Raw genomic sequence first — 27,819 nt, forward strand, 5'->3', positions numbered from 1 at the left:
GCGATTCGATTCAATATCGATTCTTGGGGTCACGATTCGATTCTAAATCAATTTTTTCCGATTCAATGCGATTCTGGATTGAAAAAGGATATTTTCCCGATTCAAAAGGATTGTCTATTCATTGAATACATAGGATTTGAGCAGGATCTACCCCAGTCTGCTGACATGCAAGCAGAGTAAAAAGCTTTTATAATTGTAAAGGACAATGTTTTATCAACTGATTGCAATAATGTACATTTGTTTGAACTATTAAATGAAGCAAAAATATGACTTATTTTATCTTTGTGAAAATATTGGACACAGTGTGTTGTCAGGCTTATGAGATGCGATGCAAGTCTAAGCCACTGTGACACTATTGTTCTTTTTTTATTTTATAAATGTCTAATGATAATGTCAATGAGGGATTTTTAATCACTGCTATGTTGAAATTGTAACTAATATTGATACTGTTGTTGATAATATTCATTTTTGTTTCACTACTTTTGGTTTGTTGTGTGTGGTGTTTGTGTCTCCTCTCAATTGCTCTGTTTATTGCACTTCTGAGTGTTGCTGGCTCGGCTTTGCTTTTGGAATTGGATTGCATTGTTATGGTATTGCTGTGTATTGTTTTGTTGGATTGATTAATTTAAAAAAAAAAATTTTTTTTTTTTTTTTAATTTAAAACATAAATAAATAAATAAAATTAAAAAAATCGATTTAAAAAAAAAAAGAGAATCGATTCTGAATCGCACAACGTGAGAATCGCGATTCGAGTTCGAATCGTTTTTTTTCCCACGCCCCTAATTTTAATAATTAAGATTTGTCGAGTACCCTACAAAATCCTTCTGATTTCTTTTCGTTACTACCCATTACTTTTTGTACTTAACCAGACTTTTTTTTCCCCCTTTTTTTTGGGGTACGTCTTGCGGGCCGGATTGTGGACGCTGGCAGATAGAATCCGGTCCGCGGGCCGTAGTTTGGAGACCCCCAGTACTCAATCATTCTAAACTTGGACCTGGATGGTGTTCTCTCTCACGGAAGAAAGCTTTTCATATTACATGTTCTTTTTAAAATGTCTATTTATTTTAAGTGCTGTGGTGATCATACATTTGAATGCTTGTACCCTGCAGGTCAATTTTTAAACTGATTGTGGATATTATTTTATATCAAAATGTCAAAGACTGCTTCCTGTATCCTACCTAATGGAACATAAAGGATTGTTTTAGCACCTTTTGCCTCCAGTTGTTAAATAAATTATGAGGATAGCTAACACAACATTTTTGTTATTGTAAGCGAAGAGGATGCACGTCCTTCAGCATTGTTTGGTTTTTATTTCACTAACATTTGCAATTTGACATTGAATCAGATGAGAATGTGGAATTGATATATTTTTTAATCATTGTCTCCACAAATTACCCTATGTCCTCCACCTCTTGTATTTATTATGAATTCTATTATTTTGTTTAATTCAATGACACTTCCTCACATTCTTCCACTGCGTCACCAAAACTTCTGAGCTCCTCCTTTTAATGTAAAAAAAAAAAAAGTCTCAAATTTCTCTTCCTTCTCTCTTCCTACCGCCCACATTCCTAAACCGTTATTCCCCGTACTGCATCTCTCCATCAAAGACTAAGCCTGGTAAGCATATTTTTTATTTCACACCTTTCTTTTCCTTACAGTTGGATGTGGGAACTTTTATTGTGTAACTTCCCTGCTGGAAGCGTGGTGAATAAAACAAGGGCTTTGGAATGCACATCTGCTTTGACTAACAATGTTTTTCCCGCAGCTTCCCCACCATGGATGACAGGACGACAACACCAACCACCACTGCGGAGGTCACAAGAGGACAACAGAATGCAGACTTTAAGGCGTCGCCGTCCAGCAAACCTCTTCATCGCTTTCTCCAAAAGGAGCCCCAGAGTCTCGGTGTAATACATCCCTTAAAGTCAGTCTCAAGCTGTGGTAAATAGTGCATGCAGATCAGATGCTCTTCTCACCACCAGGTTGTCATCGGGATCTGTGGCTGTGCAGAGCTGATCATGGGATGCATCTTGTTCAGGCAAACCGTGACAAACTCCGGCGACATCTACGTTCCTTTCTGTCAGGGAGCTCTGGTATGCAACACTCATTCGCAGTGCTGAGGTGCCAGTGATGGGCAAGCTACTTGGAAAATGTAGTAAACTAAGCTACAGGTTACTCTCCATTAAATGTGCCATCCATCCATCGTCTTCCGCTTATCCGAGGTCGGGTCGCGGGGAGACATAGTCTTCCCAACGTGTCCTGGGTCTTCCCCGTGGCCTCCTACCGGTCGGACGTGCCCTAAACACCTCCCGAGGGAGGCGTTCGGGTGGCATCCTGACCAGATGCCCGAACCACCTCATCTGGCTCCTCTCCATGTGGAGATGTGGCCAGAAATAGTACTGCAATCACGGTCAAAATTCTGTAGTCCCCTCCCAACCTCCTTGGCTGAGGTTGCCAGACACACAGCCGAATCCCAATCCTACTGCAAGGAACTTCAAATGGCAATCGACGAGTCTTACGCTGTAGGTTTCTCTTCTTTATGCTTCTTGCAAGATGGTTTACTAAGTAATTATACCACATTTTGCTGAGGTCAATTAGCCAAATGTATTTGTGAAGTTACGCAGCAATGTTTTCGTCGGGAGTCGGGACAGATTGTTGGCAGTACCCTGCTAAAATGTCTAGTTTGAAGCTGCTGTGCACACTCTTGGCATTCTCTTGATGAGCTTCAAGCACACCTGTGAAGTGGAAACCATTTCAGGTGACTACCTCTTGAAGCTCATTGAGAGGATGCCAAGAGTGTGCAAAAAAGGAATTATAGCAAAGGGTGGCTATTTGGAAGAACTTAGAATACAGAATGTCAAGACTTGGTCTTGGGTGTTTGCTTTTCCGGGATGCAACGGAAAGTTGGCACGGGCGAGACGGGAATGAAGGTACATGATTTATTTATTATTATCAAAAAAAAGGAATAAACGAAAGGCGCGCACAGTGGCGGAGAATAAACTATGAAACCAAAAGACTATAGCAAAAAAGTACAAATGAAAAGCACGCACAGTGGCGGAGAACAAACTATGAAAAACAAAAAGACTATAAACATGGAACAAAAACTTACTTGGCTTGGACAAAAATAGTTGCATGAAGAATGGACATGGAAAGAAGTATCAGGCATGGACAGAACATAAATGTGGTGAGGTCGTCAGAAAGACAAACTGAAAAACACTGAACTTAAATACTACAGACATGATTAACGAAAACAGGTGCGTGACTCAAGACGTGAAACAGGTGCGTGACGTGACAGGTGAAAACTAATGGGTTGCTATGGTGACAATCAAGAGTGCACAATGAGTCCAAACGTGGAACAGGTGAAACTAATGGGGTAATCATGGAAACAAGACAAGGGAGTCAAAAGACAAACTAAAGAGTCCTATAACTAAACAAAACATGACTTAAAACAAAACATGATTACACAGACATGACACAGAACATGTTTTCAGTTATTTCACCTTTTTTTTGTTAAGTACATAACTCCACATGTGTTCATTCATAGTTTTGATGTGACAATCTACAATGTAAATAGTCGTGAAAATAAAGAAAAAGCATTGAATGAGGAGAAGGTGTGTCCAAACTTTTGGCCTGTACTGTACAATACAAGGACACAGCTCATGGAAAACATTATTTTTTGTTATTGTCATTGTAAGTGGGCCAAAACATTATTAGAAAATAATCTCTGCTGTCGTTAGATCAATCATCAATCAATCAATCAATGTTTATTTATATAGCCCTAAATCACAAGTGTCTCAAAGGGCTGTACAAGCCACAACGACATCCTCGGTATAGCCCACATAAGGGCAAGGAAAAACTCACCCCAGTGGGACGTCGATGTGAATGACTATGAGAAACCTTGGAGAGGACCGCATATGTGGGTAACCCCCCCCCCCCCTCTAGGGAGACCGAATGCAATGGATGTCGAGTGGGTCTAACATAATATTGTGAGAGTCCAGTCCATAGTGGATCCAGCATAACAGTAAGAGTCCAGTCCATAGTGGGGTCAGCAGGAAACCATCCCGAGCGGAGACGGGTCAGCAGCGCAGAGATGTTCCCAACCGATATACAGGCGAGCGGTTCACCCCGGGTCCCGACCCCGGACAGCCAGCACCCCATCCATGGCCACCGGATCTGTGTGTCTCCCCTCCCACAAGGGATAGGGGGGAACAGAGGAGAAAAGAAAAGAAACGGCAGATCAACTGGTCTAAAAAAGGGGGGCTATTCAAAGGCTAGAGTATACAAATGAGTTTTGAGATGGGACTTAAATGTTTCTACTGAGGTAGCATCTCTAATTGTTACCGGGAGGGCATTCCATAGTGCTGGAGCCCGAATAGAAAACGCTCTATAGCCCGCAGACTTTTTTTGGGCTCTGGGAATCACTAATAAGCCGGAGTTCTTTGAACGCAGATTTCTTGCCGGGACATATGGTACAATACAATCGGTAAGATAGGCTGGAGCTAGACCGTGTAGTATTTTATACGTAAGTAGTAAAACCTTAAAGTCGCATCTTAAGTGCACAGGAAGCCAGTGCAGGTGAGCCAGTATAGGCGTAATATGATCAAACTTTCTTGTTCTTGTCAAAAGTCTAGCAGCCGCATTTTGTACCAACTGTAATCTTTTAATGCTAGACATAGGGAGACCCCAAAATAATACGTTACAGTAATCGAGACGAGACGTAACGAACGCATGAATAATGATCTCAGCGTCGCTAGTGGACAAAATGGAACGAATTTTAGCGATATTACGGAGATGAAAGAAGGCCGTTTTAGTAACACTCTTAATGTGTGACTCAAAGGAGATAGTTGGGTCGAAGATAATACCCAGATTCTTTACTGAGTCGCTTTGTGTAATTGTTTGGTTGTCAAATGTTAAGGTGGTATTATCAAATAAATGTCGGTGTTTAGCAGGACCGATAATCAGCATTTCCGTTTTCTTAGTGTTGAGTTGCAAGAAGTTGGCGGACATCCATTGTTTAATTTCATTAAGACACGCCTCCAGCTGACTACAATCCGGCGTGTTGGTCAGCTTTAGGGGCATGTAGAGTTGGGTGTCATCAGCATAACAGTTAAAGCTAACACTGTATTTGTGTATGATGTCGCCTAGCGGCAGCATGTAAATGCTAAAGAGTGCAGGGCCAAGAACCGAACCTTGGGGGACTCCGCACGTTACCTTAACATAGTCCGAGGTCACATTGTTATGGGAGACGCACTGCATCCTGTCAGTAAGATAAGAGTTAAACCACGACAAGGCTAAGTCTGACATACCAATACGTGTTTTGATACGCTCTAATAAAATGTTATGATCGACGGTATCGAAAGCAGCGCTAAGATCAAGAAGCAGCAACATAGATGACGCATCAGAATCCATCGTTAGCAGTAGATCATTAGTCATTTTTGCGAGGGCTGTCTCCGTAGAGTGATTTGCCCTGATCATAACAATAAGTTGTTAATTAGTCAGGTTTGGGACAGGTGTGCTGCAGGTGTGCACGTCTGACGTCGCTCACATGTGCTCCACTAAATGCTCAAGGAGTTTTTGCGTTTGCTCACACACATGAAAAATGAGAGGGATCATTGGTGATGTAGCTCATTGGCTAGCACTGCTCCAACATCTTTCCATGGGTGGATATTTGGGGGCTCCTTGGTTTGAACCCAGCACGTGCGGGGCTGGAGTGCATTGTTGGACCACCACTGAGTACAATCAAATAAAATGAACTAAGCATATCACTTTGATACGTTATTAGCTGATACTGTAAGTGTACACATGTGGCTTTGTTTTTGCTCTCATTTCTTTTAGTTTCTCACCTGTGGAATCTTGTCCGTCTACACGGGAGCATGTCCATCCAAAAAGATGGTAGTATATTGTTGAGCACATGTGATTATGCCAGTGGCAGCAAGTATAAATTGTGATATATTTCCCCCGCAGGTGACCGTTTGTCTGTCCATGTATGTGATGTCCATCCTGGGAGTCATGGTGTCTTGCTGTTATAGGATACACTGCTTTGTTTTCTATGCCTACATCTCCCGCCAACCCTTAGTGGACTCACAGTGGGGCTACAGCGAAGTGGTGAAGGACATTTTACACTCAACACATTTGCACTGTGCTTGAAATACACATCTCTCTCCTCCTGTTTAGATGCAACTTTTTGCCACGGAATGCATTTTGTTCACCTTCTCTGCGTGCGTGGCGGTGCTTCTCATCTTCTTGTCAGCGGTGGCCCGCCTGGCTCTCAAATCCACAAACACTCAGGTAAGCATCTAAATTACCAGTGAAAAATACACCTAAGGAGCTGCGGGCGCGTTTACACACTGCAAAAAGTCAGTGTTCAAAAACAAGAAAAAAAAATACAAAAATGAGGGGTATTTTATTTTAACTAAGCAAAATGATCTGCCAATAGAACAAGAACATTTAAGGGGCGGCATGGCGTAGTGGGTAGAGCAACCGTGCCAGAAACCTGAGGGTTGCAGGTTCGCTCCCCGCCTCTTACCATCCAAAAATCGCTGCCGTTGTGTCCTTGGGCAGGACACTTACCGTATTTTCCGCACTATAAGGCGCACCGGATTATTAGCCGCACCTTCAATGAATGGCATATTTCATAACTTTGTCCACCAATAAGCCGCCCCGGACTATAAGCCGCGCCTACGCTGCGCTAAAGGGAATGTCAAAAAAACAGTCAGATAGGTCAGTCAAACTTTAATAATATATTAAAAACCAGCGTTCTAACAACTCTGTCCCAAAATGTACGCAAATGTGCAATCACAAACATAGTAAAATTCAAAATAGTGCAGAGCAATAGCAACATAATGTTGCTCGAACGTTAATGTCACAACACACAAAATAAACATAACGCTCACTTTCTGAAGTTATTCTTCATTCATAAATCCCTCGAATTTTTCTCCTTCGGTGTCCGAATTGAAAAGTTGGGCGAATGTCGTCCGGCGCTGCCTCTGTCTTAGTGAAGGTGTGTTCGCCTTCGGTCATCCATTGTTCCCACGCAGTTAGCAGTCTAGCTTCGAATGCCCTGTTGACACCAATATCTAGCGGCTGGAGGTCTTTTGTCAATCCACCCGGTATTGAATTAAGCGCGTAAGCGTGTCTCTCAATGTGATGTTATGAGCTAGCAAATATAACAACTACACTACCCAGCATGCAACGATAGTGACGAGCATGCGCGGTAGCCCTGAGAAGCGTTGTTGTATGCTGGCAGTTAGAATGTGGTTATGAGCACGCTGTGAGTAAACGTTGAGAACTCAGTTAACACGCCTCGTCTGCATTATTTATAATTAGACAGACAACACACTTAATAGGAGCCATTTTGGGGTCTTTACATAAACACACAAATGGAAATGAAACGTCACATATCCCAGCATGCACCGCGTGCTTCTTCTTCTTCCGGGGCGGGTGGTTGCTTACAGTAGAAGAAGAAGCGCTTCCTGTTCTATGGGGGCGGGTGCTTACCTTGGCGGTTGCTTGCGTAGAAGAAGAAGCGCTTCCTGTTCTACCGGGAAAAAAGATGGCGGCTGTTTACCGAAGTTGCGAGATCGAAACTTTATGAAAATGAATCGTAATATTAATCCATATATAAAGCGCACCGGGTTAAAAGCCGCACTGTCAGCTTTTGAGTAAATTTGTGGTTTTTAGGTGCGGCTAATGGTGCGGAAAATACGGTAACCCTTTGCACCCGGTGCCACTCACACCGATGAATTGAATGATGAATGACAGGTGGTGGTCGGAGGGGCCGTTGGCGCAAATTGCAGCCACGCTTCCGTCAGTCTACCCCAGGGCAGCTGTGGCTATGAAAGTAGCTTACCACCACCAGGTGTGAATGATTGATGGGTTCTACATGTAAAGCGACTTTGGGTACTTAGAAAAGCGCTATATAAATCCCAGTTATTATTATTATTATTATTATTTGGCTTGTCAAGACTTTCCAAAACAAGTCAAATTAGCTAACCTCAATGGACCCACAATTACCTTAAAATTAGGGATGTCCGATAATTGCTTTTTGCCGATTTCCGATTTTGTCCAACTCTTTAATTACCGATACCGATATCAACCGATACCGATACATACAGTCGTGGAATTAACACATTATTATGTCTAATTTGGACAACCAGGTATGGTGAAGATAAGGTCCTTTTTTAAAAAATGTATAAAATAAATTAAGATGAATACATTAAAAACATTTTCTTGAATAAAAAAGAAAGTAAAACAATATAAAAACAGTTACATAGAAACTAGTAATGAATGAAAATGAGTAAAATGAAGTGTTAAAGGTTAGTACTATTAGTGGAGCAGCATCACGCACAATCATGTGTGCTTACATGTGACGATCTGTCACTTCATTTCTGTTTGTTTCCTTGTTTTTGTATTTACTTCCCGTCAGTGCTCTTATTTTGTTATATTTCCTGTTTGTTCCGCGGAGCACTGTTTTTTCCTCACCTGCTGTTGATTGGCAGCCGGTCCACACCTGCTGCCAATCAACATGCATCCTATTTGTACTTTGACTTGAGCACTCCTCAGTGCTCGATGATAACACTTTATGTTTGGAACCTTTGTATGCGAGACTGCTTCATTTTCTGTTGGTATGAGATTAAAACTCATCATACCTGCTCTCCGCTCTCCTGGTTCTTGCATCTTGGGGTCACAAAACGGCAGCCATGCAAGTTCCCAACATTACGGACTGTATCCCTGCAGACTGTATTGATATATATTGATATATAATGTAGGAACCACAATATTAATAACAGAAAGAAACAACCCTTTTGTGTGAATGAGTGTAAATGGGGGAGGGAGTTTTTTTGGGTTGGTGCACTAATTGTAAGTGTATCTTGTGTTTTTTATGTTGATTTAATAAAAATAAAAAATGCATCAACAAAGACATTTCCCTCGCCCGGACGCGGGTCACCGGGGCCCTCCCATGGGGACAGGCCCGGAGGTGGGGCACGATGGCGAGCACCTGGTGGCCGGGCCTATCCCCATGGGGCCCGGCCGGGCACAGCCCGAAGAGGCAACGTGGGCCCCCCCCCCCAATGGGCTCACCACTCATGGGATGGGCCATAGAGGTCGGGTGCATTGTGAGCTGGGCGGAAGCCGAAGGCAGGGCACTTGGCGGTCTGATCCTCGGCTACATAAGCTAGCTCTTGGGACGTGGAACGTCACCTCGCTGGGGGGAAGGAGCCTGAGCTAGTGCGCGAGGTAGAGAAGTTTCGGCTCGACGCACAGCAAGGGCTCTGGAACCAGTTCTCTCGAGAGGGGCTCGACGCTCTTCCGCACTGGCGTTGCCGGCAGTGAGAGGCGACGGGCTGGGGTGGCAATTCTTGTTGCCCCCTGGCTCAAAGCCTGCACGTTGGAGTTCAACCCGGTGGACGAGAGGGTAGCTTCCCTCCGCCTTCGGGTGGGGGGACGGGTCCTGACTGTTGTTTGTGCTTACGCACCAAACAGCAGTTCAGAGTACCCACCCTTTTTGGATGCACTCGAGGGAGTACTGGAAAGTGCCCCCCCCCCAGGTGATTCCCTTGTCCTACAGGGGGATTTCAATGCTCATGTTGGCAACGACAGTGAAACCTGGAGAGGCGGGATTGGGAAGAATGGCCGCCCGGATCTGAACCCGAGTGGTGTTTTGTTATTGGATTTTTGTGCTCGTCACAGATTGTCCATAACGAACACCATGTTCAAACATAAGGGTGTCCATATGTGCACTTGGCACCAGGACACCCTAGGCCGCAGTTCCATGATCGACTTTGTTGTTGAGTCATCGGATTTGCGGCCTTATGTTTTGGACACTCGGGTGAAGAGAGGGGCGGAGCTTTCTACTGATCACCACCTGGTGGTGAGTTGGCTGCGATGGTGGGGGAGGATGCCGGACAGACCTGGCAGGCCCAAACGCATTGTGAGGGTTTGCTGGGAACGCCTGGCAGAGTCTCCTGTCAGAGAGAGTTTCAATTCCCACCTCCGGAAGAACTTTGAACATGTCACGAGGGAGGCGCTGGACATTGAGTCTGAGTGGACCATGTTCCGCGCCTCTATTGTCGAGGCGGCTGATTGGAGCTGTGGCCGCAAGGTGGTTGGTGCCTGTCGTGGCGGTAATCCTAGAACCCGTTGGTGGACACTGGCGGTGAGGGATGCTGTCAAGCTGAAGAAAGAGTCCTATCGGGTTATTTTGGCTCATAGGACTCCTGAGGCAGCAGACAGGTACCGACAGGCCAAGCGGTATGCGGCTTCAGCGGTCGCAGAGTTAAAAACTCGGACATGGGAGGAGTTCGGGGAAGCCATGGAAAATTACTTCCGGATGGCTTCGAAGCGATTCTGGACCACCATCCGCCGCCTCAGAAAGGTGAAGCAGTGCACTGTCAACACCGTGTATGGTGAGGATGGTGTTCTGCTGACCTCAACTGCGGATGTTGTGGATCGGTGGAGGGAATACTTCGAGGACCTCCTCAATCCCACCAACACGTCTTCCTATGAGGAAGCAGTGCCTGGGGAATCTGTGGTGGGCTCTTCCATTTCTGGGGCTGAGGTTGCTGATGTATTTCAAATTCTCCTGAGATGAGACCCGCCCAGAGTTCCTTAAGGCTCTGGATGCTGTGGGGCTGTCTTGGTTGACAAGACTCTGCAGCATCACGTGGTCATCGGGGGCGGTACCTCTGGATTGGCAGACCGGGATGGTGGTTCCTCTCTTTAAGAAGGGGAACCGGAGGGTGTGTTCCAACTATCGTGGGATCACACTCCTCAGCCTTCCCGGTAAGGTATATTCAGGTGTACTGGAGAGGAGGCTACGCCGGATAGTCCAACCTCGGATTCAGGAGGAACAGTGTGGTTTTCGTCCTGGTCGTGGAACTGTGGACCAGCTCTATACTCTTGGCAGGGTCCTTGAGGGTGCATGGAATTTGCCCAACCAGTCTACATGTGCTTTGTGGACTTGGAGAAGGCATTTGACCATGTCCCTCGGGAGGTCCTTTGGGGAGTGCTCAGAGAGTATGGGGTATCGGACTGTCTGATTGTGGCGGTCCGCTCCCTGTATGATCAGTGTCAGAGCTTGGTCCGCATTGCCGGCAGTAAGTCGGACACGTTTCCAGTGAGGGTTGGACTCCGCCAAGGCTGCCCTTTGTCACCCATTCTGTTCATAACCTTTATGGACAGAATTTCTAGGTGCAGTCAAGGCGTTGAGGGGATCTGGTTTGGTGGCTGCAGGATTAGGTCTCTGCTTTTTGCAGATGATGTGGTCCTGATGGCTTCATCTGGCCAGGATCTTCAGCTCTCACTGGATCGGTTCGCAGCAGAGTGTGAAGCGACTGGGATGAGAATCAGCACCTCCAAGTCTGAGTCCATGGTTCTCGCCCGGGAAAGGGTGGAGTGCCATCTCCTGGTTGGGGAGGAGATCTTACCCCAAGTGGAGGAGTTCAAGTACCTGGGAGTTTTGTTCACGAGTGAGGGAAGAGTGGATGGTGAGATCGACAGGCGGATCGGTGCGGCGTCTTCAGTAATGCGGACGCTGTATCGATCCGTTGTGGTGAAGAAAGAGCTGAGCCGGAAGGCAAAGCTCTCAATTTACCGGTCGATCTACGTTCCCATCCTCACCTATGGTCATGAGCTCTGGGTTATGAGCGAAAGGACAAGATCACGGGTACAAGCGGCCCAAATGAGTTTCCTCCGCCGGGTGGCGGGGCTCTCCCTTAGAGATAGGGTGAGAAGCTCTGCCATCCGGGAGGAGCTCAAAGTAAAGCCGCTGCTCCTCCACATGGAGAGGAGCCAGATGAGGTGGTTCGGGCATCTGGTCAGGATGCCACCCGAACGCCTCCCTAGGGAGGTGTTTAGGGCACGTCCGACCGGTAGGAGGCCACGGGGAAGACCCAGGACACGTTGGGAAGACTATGTCTCCCGGCTGGCCGGGGAACGCCTCAAGATCCCCTGGGAAGAGCTGGACGAAGTGGCTGGGGAGAGGGAAGTCTCTGCTTAGGCTGCTGCCCCCGCGACCCGACCTCGGATAAGCGGAAGAAGATGGATGGATGAATGGAAAAAAACGATACCGATAATAAATAAAAAAAACGATACCGATAATTTCCGATATTACATTTTAAAGCATTTATCAGACGATATTATCGGACATCTCTAATTTTAAGTATATTGTATTTTTATTTTGAGAGCTCTTGATATTTTAGATCAGGGGTGTTTTCGCTTTTTTCACCGTGGGACGCATACTGAGAAGTTAAGTATTGTGGGGCCGTTTTGATCTTTTTTAAATGCTATAAACAAATTATATATTTAAAGACAAAACTCTGTGTTATAGGTGACTAAGTATATTATTACTATTAATTATACGTTTAAAAATGTCAGCTTTTTGTCATTACATTCCGATTTTTTTCTCTTTTTTTCTTACATTTTTACTGTTATTATTTTAGATAGATATGTTATAAAAGGATAAGCGGTAGAAAATGGATGACTGGATGTTATTATTTGCAAACGCACCACTTTTTACATTTTATCAGACACATTAGGTATATTTGCACAAAGTATCGGATAGGTATCGCCGATACCAGCCTGAATTTTACTCGTTATCACATCGGAAAGAAAATGAGTGGTATCGCACATCACGAGTGTTAAGGACGGTGCTCATCAAAAGCATGGCGGAGCGTATAGTCAAGTTGGTGAAGCAGTTTGTGCACATCACTGTCAGTCTGCACCATGCTGAAGCAGAATGAGCCTCAACGCCAGCCAAGAATGTTAAAGTAAAATCGAAATGGCGCACATTTATCCATGACATTATAGAAAAGCTGCTGTGTTTGACGGGAAAGCAGCTGGAAGGAGATGCTGTAAAAATCCACTCTCCAATGCTGTACATGATCATTACACAACTTCATAATCAATCAATCAATCAATCTTTATTTATATAGCCCTAAATCACAAGTGTCTCAAAGGGCTGCACAAGCCACAACGACATCCTCGGTACAAAGCCCACATACGGGCAAGGAAAAACTCACCCCAGTGGGACGTCGATGTGAATGACTATGAGAAACCTTGGAGAGGACCGCATATGTGGGTAACCCCCCCCCTCTAGGGGAGACCGAAAGCAATGGATGTCGAGTGGGTCTGACATAATATTGTGAGAGTCCAGTCCATAGTGGATCCAACATAATAGTAAGAGTCCAGTCCATAGTGGGGCCAGCAGGACACCATCCCGAGCGGAGACGGGTCAGCAGCGCAGAGATGTTCCCAGCCGATGCACAGGCGAGCGGTCCACCCCGGGTCCCGACTCTGGACAGCCAGCACTTCATCCATGGCCACCGGACCTGTGCCCCCCCCCTCAAGGAAAAGGGGAGCAGAGGAGAAAAGAAAAGAAACGGCAGATCAACTGGTCTAACAGGGGGGCTATTTAAAGGCTAGAGTATACAAATGAGTTTTAAGATGGGACTTAAATAAAACTATTGTATTTGTTAGTACCGTATTTTCCGCACCATAAGGCGCCCTGGGTTATAAGCCGCGCCTTCAATGAACGGCATATTTCAAAACGTTGTCCACCTATAAGCCGCCCCGTGTTATAAGCCGCATCTAACTGCGCTAAAGGAATGTCAAAAAAACAGTCAAATCGGTCAGTCAAACTTTAATAATATATTAAAACCAGCGTGATGTGGGCGCGCATGGAGTCGTATATCAACATGGACGGAGCTGCGTGAAAAAAGCCACCCGGCCTCTTCGCGTAAACTTAAACTTACCTTAACCACTCGCTCATCTTTTCTTCATCCATCCCTTCGAGTTAGCTTTTATGATGACGCCGGCTGGAAAGGTCTCTTTTGGCAAGGTCTTCCTTTTGAATATCACCATGGGTGGAAGTTTCTGGCCATTAGCATGGCAAGCTAGAACCACAGTGAAGGATGACTTCTCATTCCCTGTGGTGCGAATATTCACCGTACGTGCTCCCGTTGTATCCACAGTGCGGTTCACAGGAATATCAAAAGTCAGTGGAACCTCGTCCATGTTGATAATGTTCTCTGGCCGGATCTTTTTTTCAGCTGTCTTGTTTTTACAATATGCACGGAAAGTAGCCAGCTTTTCTTGAAAGTCTTTAGGCAGTTGCTGTGAAATAGTAGTCCGTGTGCGGATGGAGAGATTGCGTCTTTTCATGAACCGGATCCCTGTCGCTTAGTAGGAGCCATTTTGTGGTCTTTACAGATGTAAACACACAAAGGAAATGAAACGTAATATCCGCGCGCTTCTTCTTCTTCTACGCGGGCGGGTGGTTGCTTACAGTAGAAGAAGAAGCGCTTCCTGTTCTATGGGGGCGGGTGCTTACCTTGGCGGTTGCTTGCGTAGAAGAAGAAGCACTTCCTCTTCTACGGGAAAAAAAGATGGCGGCTGTTTACCGTAGTTGCAAGACCGAAACTTTATGAAAATGAATCTTAATATTTATCCATATATAAAGCGCACCGGGTTATAAGGCGCACTGTCAGCTTTTGAGAAAATTTGTGGTTTTTAGGTGCGCCTTATAGTGCGGAAAATACGGTACTTGGTTTACTTACACATATTTTGCTATTTTACTTCACTGAAAGAGTCCTCAATTAGACAATCTTGTGATGACGTTTGGCTTTATGCCTACAAACTAAAATGCAATTCTTTAGTCTCGGGTAGTTTTTGGCAATACTGTAACATGAAAAGCTTCATTGGAACTCCAGACCAAAGACAGATTAGGTCTTTACATGATGTTGATGATGACTATTTGTCATTGTGATAAATATGTTAGTCATGATGTTGCAGTGAAGTAACCAGGTCCTCCTCCGACAGGTCATTTTCCAGCAGATATCAACACCACAGAGTGACACAACATCCCAACAATAATTTTGGATCCTTCTCACTTAACGATCATAAATCTGTACAGTTTTCTATACTATATTATACATTACAACTTTAGGAATACTCGCTCCATTTAATGAGATTTAATACATTTTTGCACATGTATTCAGTATTCATGTGAGAGAGCCGTCTAATATTTCGCTTACCTTATCACTGTGAGAGAAAAAAACAAAGTTTAGATTTTAGGATTTTCTTTAAATGGCAGCTCAGTCTCCAGTATTTTATCGTAAAATGCACAGTGGTTTTTACTCGGAATAACTGCAAATGGGAAAACAATACCACTTATTTTTACCATACAATTCTGGGCACCAAGCTTCCAGTTTTTACCTTAAACCAACGGTCCTTGTTTTTACAGTGCATTACTGTAAAGGAAAAAAACTACCACGTTTTTGCAGTAAAACCCTAGCAACTAATCTGACAGTTTTTACCATAAAATCTGTTTGCTGGTTTTTACAGTACATTACTGTAAATTGGGAAAAAGGTACCACTTTTATTTACCGTAAATGGTTTAACTCTGGCAACTGAGTTGACCTTCTTTTTTTTTTACCCAAAAATATCTGGTGTTTTTTTTCCTGTCCATTACTCTAAATGTAAAAATAATGCCACTGTTATTTTCACGTAAAATTCTGCCCACCGAACTGCCACTTTGTACCGTAAAATCTACGGCCGTTTTTACAGTGCATGGCAAAAGGGCACCAGTGTTATTTTAACGGTATCATTTTGGTGACTAAACTTCCAGTTATTTTTACCACAAAATCAACATTCATTTTTACAGTGCATTACTGTCAATGGAAAATAGGCACTACTTTTATTTTTACGGTATACCATACTTGCCAACCCTCCCGGATTTTCCGGGAGACTCCCGAAATTCAGCGTCTCTCCCGAAAACCTCCCGGGACAAATTATCTCCCGAAAATCTCCCGAAATTCAGGCGGACTCAGGTCCTCTAACCCACAACATAAACAGCATACCTGCCCAATCACGTTATAACTGTAGAATGATGGAGGGCGAGTTCTTGGTTTCTTATGTGGGTTTATTGTTAGGCAGTTTCATTAACGTCCTCCCAGCGCGGTAACAACACACAACAACAGCAGTCACGTTTTTATATACCGTAAAGCAGTTGGTCTGCCGTAAACAGCAATGTTGTGACACTCTTAAACAGGACAATACTGCCATCTAGTGCATTTGATGAAAGCACTTTTGTGCGTGCCACACATCAATGCATCATCAGAGTTCAGCATGGTTAGAAAAATAGTGACAGAATAGAACAAGGATGGACAATTCAACCCTTAACTCAACAATGAGTAGATGAGTGGTATGTGTGTGTATATGTGTAAATAAATGAACACTGAAATTCAAGTATTTATTTTATATATATATATATATATATATATATATATATATATATATATATATATATATATATATATATATATGTCTTAATAAGGTTATCCAAAAAATAGTGCTCGATACCGTAGTAGAGCGCAATATATGTATGTGTGGGGAAAAAAATCACAAGACTATTTCATCTCTACAGGCCTGTTTCATGAGGGGGGGTACCCTCAATCGTCAGGAGATTTTAATGGGAGCATTTGCATACCATGGTTTATATAGGGCACAGAGTGGGTAGGTACAGGCTGGCCTAGGGGCGTGGTGATTGGCTCATGTGTTACCTAGGAGGTGTTTCCGTCTATGGCGGCATGCTGTGACAATTTCGCTGCGCTTGTTGAGGGATGACAGGTCTGGACGGTAAATAATAAACAGTTTCTGGACGGTAAATACCTATGCTTGAAAGAGAAACTGTTTATTATTTACCGTCCAGACCTGTCATCCCTCAACAAGCGCAGCGAAATTGTCACAGCATGCCGCCATAGACGGAAACACCTCCTAGGTAACACATGAGCCAATCACCACGCCCCTAGGCCAGCCTGTACCTACCCACTCTGTGCCCTATACAAACCATGGTATGCAAATGCTCCCATTAAAATCTCCTGACGATTGAGGGTACCCCCCCTCATGAAACAGGCCTGTAGAGATGAAATAGTCTTGTGATTTTTTTCCCCACACATACATATATATATATATATATATATATATATATATATAGCTAGAATTCACTGAACGTCAAGTATTTGTTATATATATATATATATATATATATATATATATATATATGAAACACTTGACTTGGTGAATTCTAGCTGTAAATATACTCCTCCCCTTTTAGCCACGCCCCCTCCCACCCCGACCACGCCCACCCCCCTCCCCCCACCTCCCGAAATCGGAGGTCTCAAGGTTGGCAAGTATGCGGTATACAGCAGAAATGATGATTCATATAGCCTCATTCGCCATGGGTTTCCCTGACACATGAAACGTGACGAATTGGGGGGGGTGCACTATCCACTTGAGCCGCCAGATGTCATTAGTGTTGACTTTCTTCAAATGTGCTTTATGGCAATTCCAACTTCGACCACAGCGTCATTTTCAACACACTGCATTTCCAAAATGATTACCCCATCTCACACCAGATCCACCCAGGAATGGGGCCATATGAATCTTTTCCCTACTGTAAGTCTGGAGACTGAGCTGACAGGTTTTTTTTTTTTTACCAACCATAAAATCGTTGGTTGTTGTTTTACAGTCCATTACTGTAAATTGAACAATTTCACCAGTTATTTTTATGGGGAAATTCTGATGACTGAGCTACATGTTTCATCCCGTAAAATCTACTTGTTTTTACAGTATACATGAAAAAAATATTAAAACTATTCAATTATTAGCATGGGACAGCACGGTGGGAGAGGGGTTAGTGCATCTGCCTCACAATACGAAGGTCCTGAGTAGTCCTGAGTTCAATCCCGGGCTCGGGATCTTTCTGTGTGGAGTTTGCATGTTCTCCCCGTGACTGTGTGGGTTCTACTCCGGCTTCCTCCCACCTCCAAAGACATGCACCTGGGGATAGGCTCCTCCCACCTCCAAAGACATGCACCTGGGGATAGGCTCCTCCCACCTCCGAAGCCATGCACCTGGGGATAGGCCCCTCCCACCTCCGAAGACATGCACTTGGGGATAGGCCCCTCCCACCTCCAAAGACATGCACCTGGGGATAGGCCCCTCCCACTTCCAAAGACATACACCTGGGGATAGGTTGTTTGGCAACACTAAATGGTCACTAGTGTGTTGGCCCTGTGATGAGGTGGCGACTTGTCCAGGGTGTACCCCGCCTTCCGCCCGAATGCCCCGAGGGGGGCGGATTTTTTTTTGTCATAAAGAAATACAATCATGTGTGCTTACGGACTGTATCCCTGCAGACTGTATTGATATATAATGTAGGAACCACAATATTAATAACAGAAAGAAACAACCCTTTTGTGTGAATTTTAGGTTGGTGCACTAATTGTAAGTGTATCTTGTGGTTTTTATGTTGATTTAATAAAAAATAAAAATTAATAAAAAATGTTTTTTTTAATTATTTCTTGTGCGGCCCGGTACCAATTGATCCACGGCCCAGTGGTTGGGGAGAACTGCTATAGTGGCCTCGATAACGGGAACCGGTTGTCAAAAAGGGATTCGAGTCCATGGAATCGGTTCTTTTCTTATCGAACAACCGGGAGAACCGGTTTCGAACATCATCCCAACAGCGCACCTCTTTATGATCGTGATAACGATATTTTTGTCTTGTGAGTGAGACAAATGTTTGCCAAATGTGTCCTTTTTGAAACGATTTTTAAATCTATCATTCCCGTGCAATACATATCCTTGACGTTTCATAATTGCGATGCATCTCTATAGGTTAGGGCAGCGTTTCTCAAAGTGTGGGGCGCGCCCCACTGGTGGGTAATAGAGACATGACAGGTGGGGCGCGAGGAACGGGAGGAAATTTCACTTTAAATTTTTTTTTTAAATTATTATATTCTTAGATTATTTTTTTTCTATACACACTGTAAATCACTTTGTGATTCTGTCTGTGAAATCCGCTATATAAATAAATGGAAATTACCGGTACTTATTTTTACTGTAGGCTTTATATTTCTCGGTACAAGCGAAAGTTTGACAGACATAGCAACAGTAACTAATGGGGGCGGGGCTAAGCGGACAAACTTTCGCGCGGATGGGTAGCAGGCTAATGTGTGGACCACAATTACACAAATATATACATTTGTGACTCACACCTCAAAGGTCGTCGAGCCAGAGCCAGAGCCAGCGCCTGCAGAGAAACAAAAATGTGACGGGCACACACTGTGTCATTCACCGGGAAGCACTCGCGTCAAGGCAGCTCAGCCCCGAACTCAATGAGGTTTTAACAGATGTTGTGAGCGCGGTAAATTTGATCAAAACACGACCACTGAAAGCGCGACTGTTCTCTGCACTGTGTGAGGAAATGGGAGCTGATCATACAGCCGTGCTGTTTCACAGTGAAGCAAGGTGGCTCTCCTGGGGGAAAGTGCTGTCACTTGCCCTGTCTTGCCAAATGCATAGCTCCTCCTTTTTTTTTTGCAAAGATTGCAAAGTGGCACTTTTATTTGATTTATTATTGAACTTGATGCAAGTTATTTGATTTATTATTGAACTTGATGCAAGTTATAACACTTTTTTTTATTTATTATTGAACTTGATGCAAGTTATAACACTTTTTTTTTTTATTATTGAACTTGATGCAAGTTATAACACTTTTTTTATTTTTTATTATTGAACTTGATGCAAGTTATAACACTTTTGTTTGATTTATTATTGAACTTGATGCAAGTTATAACACTTGTTTTATTTATTATTGAACTTGATGCAAGTTATTTGATTTATTATTGAACTTGATGCAAGTTATAACACTTTTATTTGATTTAATATTGAACTTGATGCAAGTTATAACACTTTTTTTTATTGAACTTGATGCAAGTTATAACACTTTTGTTTTATTTATTATTGAACTTGATGCAAGTTATAACACTTTTTTTAATTTATTATTGAACTTGATGCAAGTTATTTGATTTATTATTGAACTTGATGCAAGTTATAACCCTTTTTTTGATTTATTATTGAACGTGATGCAAGTTATAACACTTTTTGATTTATTATTGAACTTGATGCAAGTTATAACACTTTTTTTAATTTATTATTGAACTTGATGCAAGTTATAACACTTTTTTTGATTTATTATTGAACTTGATGCAAGTTATAACCCTTTTTTTGATTTATTATTGAACGTGATGCAAGTTATAACACTTTTTGATTTATTATTGAACTTGATGCAAGTTATAACACTTTTTTTAATTTATTATTGAACTTGATGCAAGTTATAACACTTTTTTTGATTTATTATTGAACTTGATGCAAGTTATAACACTTTTTTTGATTTATTATTGAACTTGATGCAAGTTATTTGATTTATTATTGAACTTGATGCAAGTTATAACACTTTTATTTGATTTATTATTGAACTTGATACAAGTTATAACACTTTTTTTTTTTTTGAACTTGATGCAAGTTATAACACTTTTGTTTTATTTATTATTGAACTTGATGCAAGTTATAACACTTTTTTTGATTTATTATTGAACTTGATGCAAGTTATTTGATTTATTATTGAACTTGATGCAAGTTATAACCCTTTTTTTGATTTATTATTGAACGTGATGCAAATTATAACACTTTTTGATTTATTATTGAACTTGATGCAAGTTATAACACTTTTTTAAATTTATTATTGAACTTGATGCAAGTTATAACACTTTTTTTGATTTATTATTGAACTTGATGCAAGTTATAACACTTTTTTTAATTTATTATTGAATTTGATGCAAGTTATTTGATTTATTATTGAACTTGATGCAAGTTATAACACTTTTTTTTATTATTGAACTTGATGCAAGTTATAACCCTTTTTTTGATTTATTATTGAACTTGATGCAAGTTATTTGATTTATTATTGAACTTGATGCAAGTTATAACCCTTTTTTTGATTTATTATTGAACGTGATGCAAATTATAACACTTTTTGATTTATTATTGAACTTGATGCAAGTTATAACACTTTTTTTAATTTATTATTGAACTTGATGCAAGTTATAACACTTTTTTTTATATATTATTGAACTTGATGCCAGTTATAACACTTTTTTTGATTTATTATTGAACTTGATGCAAGTTATTTGATTTATTATTGAACTTGATGCAAGTTATAACACTTTTATTTGATTTAATATTGAACTTGATGCAAGTTATAACACTTTTTTTTATTATTGAACTTGATGCAAGTTATAACACTTTTGTTTTATTTATTATTGAACTTGATGCAAGTTATAGCACTTTTTTTGATTTATTATTGAACTTGATGCAAGTTATTTGATTTATTATTGAACTTGATGCAAGTTATAACACTTTTTTTGATTTATTATTGAACGTGATGAAAATTATAACACTTTTTGATTTATTATTGAACTTGATGCAAGTTATAACACTTTTTTTAATTTATTATTGAACTTGATGCAAGTTATAACACTTTTTTTGATTTATTATTGAACTTGATGCAAGTTATTTGATTTATTATTGAACTTGATGCAAGTTATAACACTTTTATTTGATTTAATATTGAACTTGATGCAAGTTATAACACTTTTTTTTTATTATTGAACTTGATGCAAGTTATAACACTTTTGTTTTATTTATTATTGAACTTGATGCAAGTTAACACTTTTTTTGATTTATTATTGAACTTGATGCAAGTTATTTGATTTATTATTGAACTTGATGCAAGTTATAACCCTTTTTTTGATTTATTATTGAACGTGATCAAATTATAACACTTTTTGATTTATTATTGAACTTGATGCAAGTTATAACACTTTTTTTAATTTATTATTGAACTTGATGCAAGTTATAACACTTTTTTTGATTTATTATTGAACTTGATGCAAGTTATTTGATTTATTATTGAACTTGATGCAAGTTATAACACTTTTTTTGATATATTATTGAACTTGATGCAAGTTATAACACTTTTTTTGATTTATTATTGAACTTGATGCAAGTTATTTGATTTATTATTGAACTTGATGCAAGTTATAACACTTTTATTTGATTTAATATTGAACTTGATGCAAGTTATAACACTTTTTTTTATTATTGAACTTGATGCAAGTTATAACACTTTTGTTTTATTTATTATTGAACTTGATGCAAGTTATAACACTTTTTTTGATTTATTATTGAACTTGATGCAAGTTATTTGATTTATTATTGAACTTGATGCAAGTTATAACACTTTTTTTGATTTATTATTGAACGTGATGCAAATTATAACACTTTTTGATTTATTATTGAACTTGATGCAAGTTATAACACTTTTGTTTTATTTATTATTGAACTTGATGCAAGTTATAACACTTTTTTTGATTTATTATTGAACTTGATGCAAGTTATTTGATTTATTATTGAACTTGATGCAAGTTATAACACTTTTTTTGATTTATTATTGAACGTGATGCAAATTATAACACTTTGATTTATTATTGAACTTGATGCAAGTTATAACACTTTTTTTAATTTATTATTGAACTTGATGCAAGTTATAACACTTTTTTTGATTTATTATTGAACTTGATGCAAGTTATAACACTTTTTGATTTATTATTGAACTTGATGCAAGTTATTTGATTTATTATTGAACTTGATGCAAGTTATAACACTTTTATTTGATTTAATATTGAACTTGATGCAAGTTATAACACTTTTTTTTATTATTGAACTTGATGCAAGTTATAACACTTTTGTTTTATTTATTATTGAACTTGATGCAAGTTATAACACTTTTTTTGATTTATTATTGAACTTGATGCAAGTTATTTGATTTATTATTGAACTTGATGCAAGTTATAACCCTTTTTTTTTTTTTATTATTGAACGTGATGCAAGTTATAACACTTTTTGATTTATTATTGAACTTGATGCAAGTTATAACACTTTTTTTTATTATTGAACTTGATGCAAGTTATAACACTTTTTTTGATTTATTATTGAACTTGATGCAAGTTATAACACTTTTATTTGATTTAATATTGAACTTGATGCAAGTTATAACACTTTTTTTTATTATTGAACTTGATGCAAGTTATAACACTTTTGTTTTATTTATTATTGAACTTGATGCAAGTTATAACACTTTTTTTGATTTATTATTGAACTTGATGCAAGTTATTTGATTTATTATTGAACTTGATGCAAGTTATAACCCTTTTTTTGATTTATTATTGAACGTGATGCAAGTTATAACACTTTTTGATTTATTATTGAACTTGATGCAAGTTATAACACTTTTTTTTATTATTGAACTTGATGCAAGTTATAACACTTTTTTTGATTTATTATTGAACTTGATGCAAGTTATAACACTTATTTGATTTATTATTGAACTTGATGCAAGTTATAACACTTTTTTTGATTTATTATTGAACGTGATGCAAGTTATAACACTTTTTTTTATTTATTATTGAACTTGATGCAAGTTATAACAGTTTTTTTGATTTATTATTGAACGTGATGCAAGTTATAACACTTTTTTGATTTATTATTGAACTTGATGCAAGTTATTTGATTTATTATTGAACTTGATGCAAGTTATAACCCTTTTTTTTATTTATTATTGAACGTGATGCAAATTATAACACTTTTTGATTTATTATTGAACTTGATGCAAGTTATAACACTTTTTTTAATTTATTATTGAACTTGATGCAAGTTATAACACTTTTTTTGATTTATTATTGAACTTGATGCAAGTTATTTGATTTATTATTGAACTTGATGCAAGTTATAACCCTTTTTTTGATTTATTATTGAACGTGATGCAAATTATAACACTTTTTGATTTATTATTGAACTTGATGCAAGTTATAACACTTTTTTTAATTTATTATTGAACTTGATGCAAGTTATAACACTTTTTTTGATTTATTATTGAACTTGATGCAAGTTATTTGATTTATTATTGAACTTGATGCAAGTTATAACCCTTTTTTTGATTTATTATTGAACGTGATGCAAATTATAACACTTTTTGATTTATTATTGAACTTGATGCAAGTTATAACACTTTTTTTGATATATTATTGAACTTGATGCAAGTTATAACACTTTTTTTGATTTATTATTGAACTTGATGCAAGTTATTTGATTTATTATTGAACTTGATGCAAGTTATAACACTTTTATTTGATTTAATATTGAACTTGATGCAAGTTATAACACTTTTTTTTATTATTGAACTTGATGCAAGTTATAACACTTTTTTTGATATATTATTGAACTTGATGCAAGTTATAACACTTTTTTTGATTTATTATTGAACTTGATGCAAGTTATTTGATTTATTATTGAACTTGATGCAAGTTATAACCCTTTTTTTGATTTATTATTGAACGTGATGCAAGTTATAACACTTTTTTTTATTATTGAACTTGATGCAAGTTATAACACTTTTTTTGATTTATTATTGAACTTGATGCAAGTTATAACACTTATTTGATTTATTATTGAACTTGATGCAAGTTATAACACTTTTTTTGATTTATTATTGAACGTGATGCAAGTTATAACACTTTTTTTTATTTATTATTGAACTTGATGCAAGTTATAACAGTTTTTTTGATTTATTATTGAACGTGATGCAAGTTATAACACTTTTTTGATTTATTATTGAACTTGATGCAAGTTATTTGATTTATTATTGAACTTGATGCAAGTTATAACCCTTTTTTTTATTTATTATTGAACGTGATGCAAATTATAACACTTTTTGATTTATTATTGAACTTGATGCAAGTTATAACACTTTTTTGAATTTATTATTGAACTTGATGCAAGTTATAACACTTTTTTTGATTTATTATTGAACTTGATGCAAGTTATTTGATTTATTATTGAACTTGATGCAAGTTATAACCCTTTTTTTGATTTATTATTGAACGTGATGCAAGTTATAACACTTTTTGATTTATTATTGAACTTGATGCAAGTTATAACACTTTTTGATTTATTATTGAACTTGATGCAAGTTATTACACTTTTTTTGATTTATTATTGAACTTGATGCAAGTTATTTGATTTATTATTGAACTTGATGCAAGTTATAACACTTTTATTTGATTTAATATTGAACTTGATGCAAGTTATAACACTTTTTTTTATTATTGAACTTGATGCAAGTTATAACACTTTTGTTTTATTTATTATTGAACTTGATGCAAGTTATAACACTTTTTTTGATTTATTATTGAACTTGATGCAAGTTATTTGATTTATTATTGAACTTGATGCAAGTTATAACCCTTTTTTTGATTTATTATTGAACGTGATGCAAGTTATAACACTTTTTGATTTATTATTGAACTTGATGCAAGTTATAACACTTTTTTTTATTATTGAACTTGATGCAAGTTATAACACTTTTTTTGATTTATTATTGAACTTGATGCAAGTTATAACACTTATTTGATTTATTATTGAACTTGATGCAAGTTATAACACTTTTTTTGATTTATTATTGAACGTGATGCAAGTTATAACACTTTTTTTGATTTATTATTGAACTTGATGCAAGTTATAACAGTTTTTTTGATTTATTATTGAACGTGATGCAAGTTATAACACTTTTTTTGATTTATTATTGAACTTGATGCAAGTTATACCACAGCTGCACAGTTATTTTATTTATTATTGAACTTAATGTTATTTTATGTTATTGAGTTTGAATGGGGCTTCACGGTGGCAGAGGGGTTAGTGCATCTGCCTCACAATACGAAGGTCCTGAGTAGTCTTGGGTTCAATCCCGGGCTCGGGATCTTTCTGTGTGGAGTTTGCATGTTCTCCCCGGCAGCACTTCCGTGTTATTAGTGAGGTCAATGATTATAAATACTATATTATTTATCCACAACTAACTTTTTTTCTGATTAATAACATGAGTCCAAATTCACAAGGTTTGTTGTTGATGATGCTGAGTATCTACAGAATAAAACAATCCACTTTATTTATATAGCACATTTAAACAAACATTGTTTCCAAAGTGCTGCACAACAATATTAAAAACAATATTCAAATATTATCCTTAACTCCACCAATGACTGAATAAAAACAAAAAATAAATATGATTAAGTTAAAACGATTTTAAAGGGTAAAACCAATTAGAACTCAAAATTTAAAATAACAGAGGACCACACAACTCACGTAGTGTTAAAAGCCAAAGAATAAAAGTGGGTCTTAAGACGAGTCTTAAAACAGTCCACTGTGGGAGCAGTTTGAACATGGAGGGGCAGAGTGTTCCAGAGCTTAGGGCCGACCACAGAAAAGGCCCTGGCTTTAAGTCTGGTCTTGGTGTTAGAATAATGATGTGTAAGTTATCACACAACTCTTATGCTTAAAGGCCGTTGCTATAGTTATTAGCTATTGTGCTCAAGTTGTACTTTTCTATCTGTGCAAGGACACATTTTGTTATCAGCCACGGCATGAGGGGTTGCTTCGCCGCAGATATTTAGTTTGTCTTAGCCCACTAACAGCCAAGGACTTCGAGGACCTCAACGAAGATAAAAAAAGACAGCACGCAGATGAAGCAGAGACAAGGCCCCAGCACATTCTGTCACGTATTGTGCGTACTGGAAGCTGCTTTGCATGAAATGTGTGGCCACTCCTTTTAGAGGCAGCCTCAGTGATGTAACCAGGGACCTCTCAAATAGAGGAGCATGTGGGCTGGACTTTAGAGCGTAGGTTGGTTCTGTAACTAGAGTACAGTCCCAAACGTCTCTCCTCATTGAGCCAAATTGAACTCTGTCTCTGCATGATTCCTTGCTTCTTGTCTGTTTAATAGATGTCATCGGTGTTTGAACCTGACACTTGGGCACCACGAGCTGGAGCTGGCTCTCGGACCTCAGAGCGCGCAGGAGTGTAAATTTGGATGAGGTGCGAGTCCATGCAAGGTTTTAAAATCAATACATGATGTTAGTACATCAATTGAGGAAAATAGAGGGCACATTTTATAGCGCACAAAAATGTGCTGACATATTATGTATCCCCTACTAACTTGTTTATCATTAATAAAATGAGTCCAAAATTACAAGTTTTGTACAATGCCAAGTCTGTACATATAATCCACATGTTAGTTTATTATCGGCGGTCACTCGAACAAGTATGACGATCCTCCTGGTAGGGGTGTATCCCTTTATGGAGGGTGCCTGTGCGTGACTTAGTTCAACGTGGGGGAGACTGGTGCACAGATAGTCACCACACCATCCTTGACAGATCCGGGTCGGGGTCCGGTGGCATGGAGTCCAAGACGACTGGGGACCCTTTTCTGCTGCAGCCTTCTTCCGCCATCGCAGCCGTTGTGGTAGTTCTTAAATCTACCGTCTTCCGCCTGCTCCGCCGTTGACGTCTTCACCGTATCCCTGGCTAGAGGACAGTCAGGTACTAGGCCTTTGCCAAGGGCCACCTGGGGTAACAGTAGTAAAGGGGTTAACCTCCTAGTGCCCCAAGACCCCATAGAGGAGCCTCCACTGCCTGATGCACTTTAACGTCATGCCCAGGACACATGTAAGTACATAGCTTGAGAGACGTATGTGGGACACATTTTCTGGCATGAAATACGTGTTTTTTGTTTTGTTTTTTTGACATGGAATTGAGTTGACGTGAATTAATTAATTTTATGCTTTGCATATGGTGAATGTTTATATTCATCTGGGAGAAAGCAAACCACCAGTTTAAGTAGTAGGTGTGGAGGGGGGCGTGGCCTGTGGACCTGCAGCGAAGCAGGGTGTGCCAGGACCGGCTTCGAGATCAGCGACAGGTGTGTAGATGGCCCACCTGGGCCTGCTTATCTACCGTATTTTCCGCACCATAAGGCGCCCTGGGTTATAACCCGCGCCTTCAATGAACGGCATATTTCAAAACTTT

At 39.4% G+C, this 27,819-nt stretch overlaps 1 protein-coding gene across 4 annotated transcripts; it reads left to right on the plus strand.

Annotated features, from left to right (window-relative positions):
* Positions 1 to 2: 2 nt before the first annotated feature.
* LOC133577050 (uncharacterized) lies at positions 3 to 27,240 on the plus strand. Of its 4 annotated transcripts, none has more exons than XM_061930565.1 (8): positions 3 to 1,617; positions 1,766 to 1,907; positions 1,983 to 2,093; positions 5,836 to 5,892; positions 5,965 to 6,105; positions 6,175 to 6,288; positions 26,738 to 26,829; positions 27,169 to 27,240. In XM_061930565.1, exons 2-7 carry the CDS (start codon positions 1,776 to 1,778, stop codon positions 26,816 to 26,818), a joined length of 636 nt encoding a protein of 211 aa, XP_061786549.1. In that variant the 5' UTR covers positions 3 to 1,617; positions 1,766 to 1,775; the 3' UTR covers positions 26,819 to 26,829; positions 27,169 to 27,240. The 4 variants fall into 4 exon arrangements, with proteins under 4 accessions (XP_061786549.1, XP_061786552.1, XP_061786551.1 ...); XM_061930568.1 differs by lacking the exon at positions 27,169 to 27,240 and having other exon boundaries at positions 5,965 to 5,984; positions 6,077 to 6,105; positions 26,738 to 27,066; XM_061930567.2 differs by lacking the exons at positions 26,738 to 26,829; positions 27,169 to 27,240 and adding an exon at positions 14,818 to 15,001 and having other exon boundaries at positions 5,965 to 5,984; positions 6,077 to 6,105.
* Positions 27,241 to 27,819: the final 579 nt, after the last annotated feature.

The sequence above is a fragment of the Nerophis lumbriciformis genome, linkage group LG36 (assembly GCF_033978685.3).
Source record: "Nerophis lumbriciformis linkage group LG36, RoL_Nlum_v2.1, whole genome shotgun sequence".
In the NCBI taxonomy this organism is placed as follows: domain Eukaryota; kingdom Metazoa; phylum Chordata; class Actinopteri; order Syngnathiformes; family Syngnathidae; genus Nerophis; species Nerophis lumbriciformis.

Bases quoted from the DNA above. Each gene is read 5' to 3' on its own strand.
- LOC133577050 (XM_061930565.1), top strand. From the start codon at position 1,776: ATGGATGACAGGACGACAACACCAACCACCACTGCGGAGGTCACAAGA. The intron at 1,908-1,982 runs GTAATACATCCC...TCTCACCACCAG, and splicing joins AGGAGCCCCAGAGTCTCGGT to GTTGTCATCGGGATCTGTGG. The intron at 6,106-6,174 runs GTGAAGGACATT...CCTCCTGTTTAG, and splicing joins AGTGGGGCTACAGCGAAGTG to ATGCAACTTTTTGCCACGGA.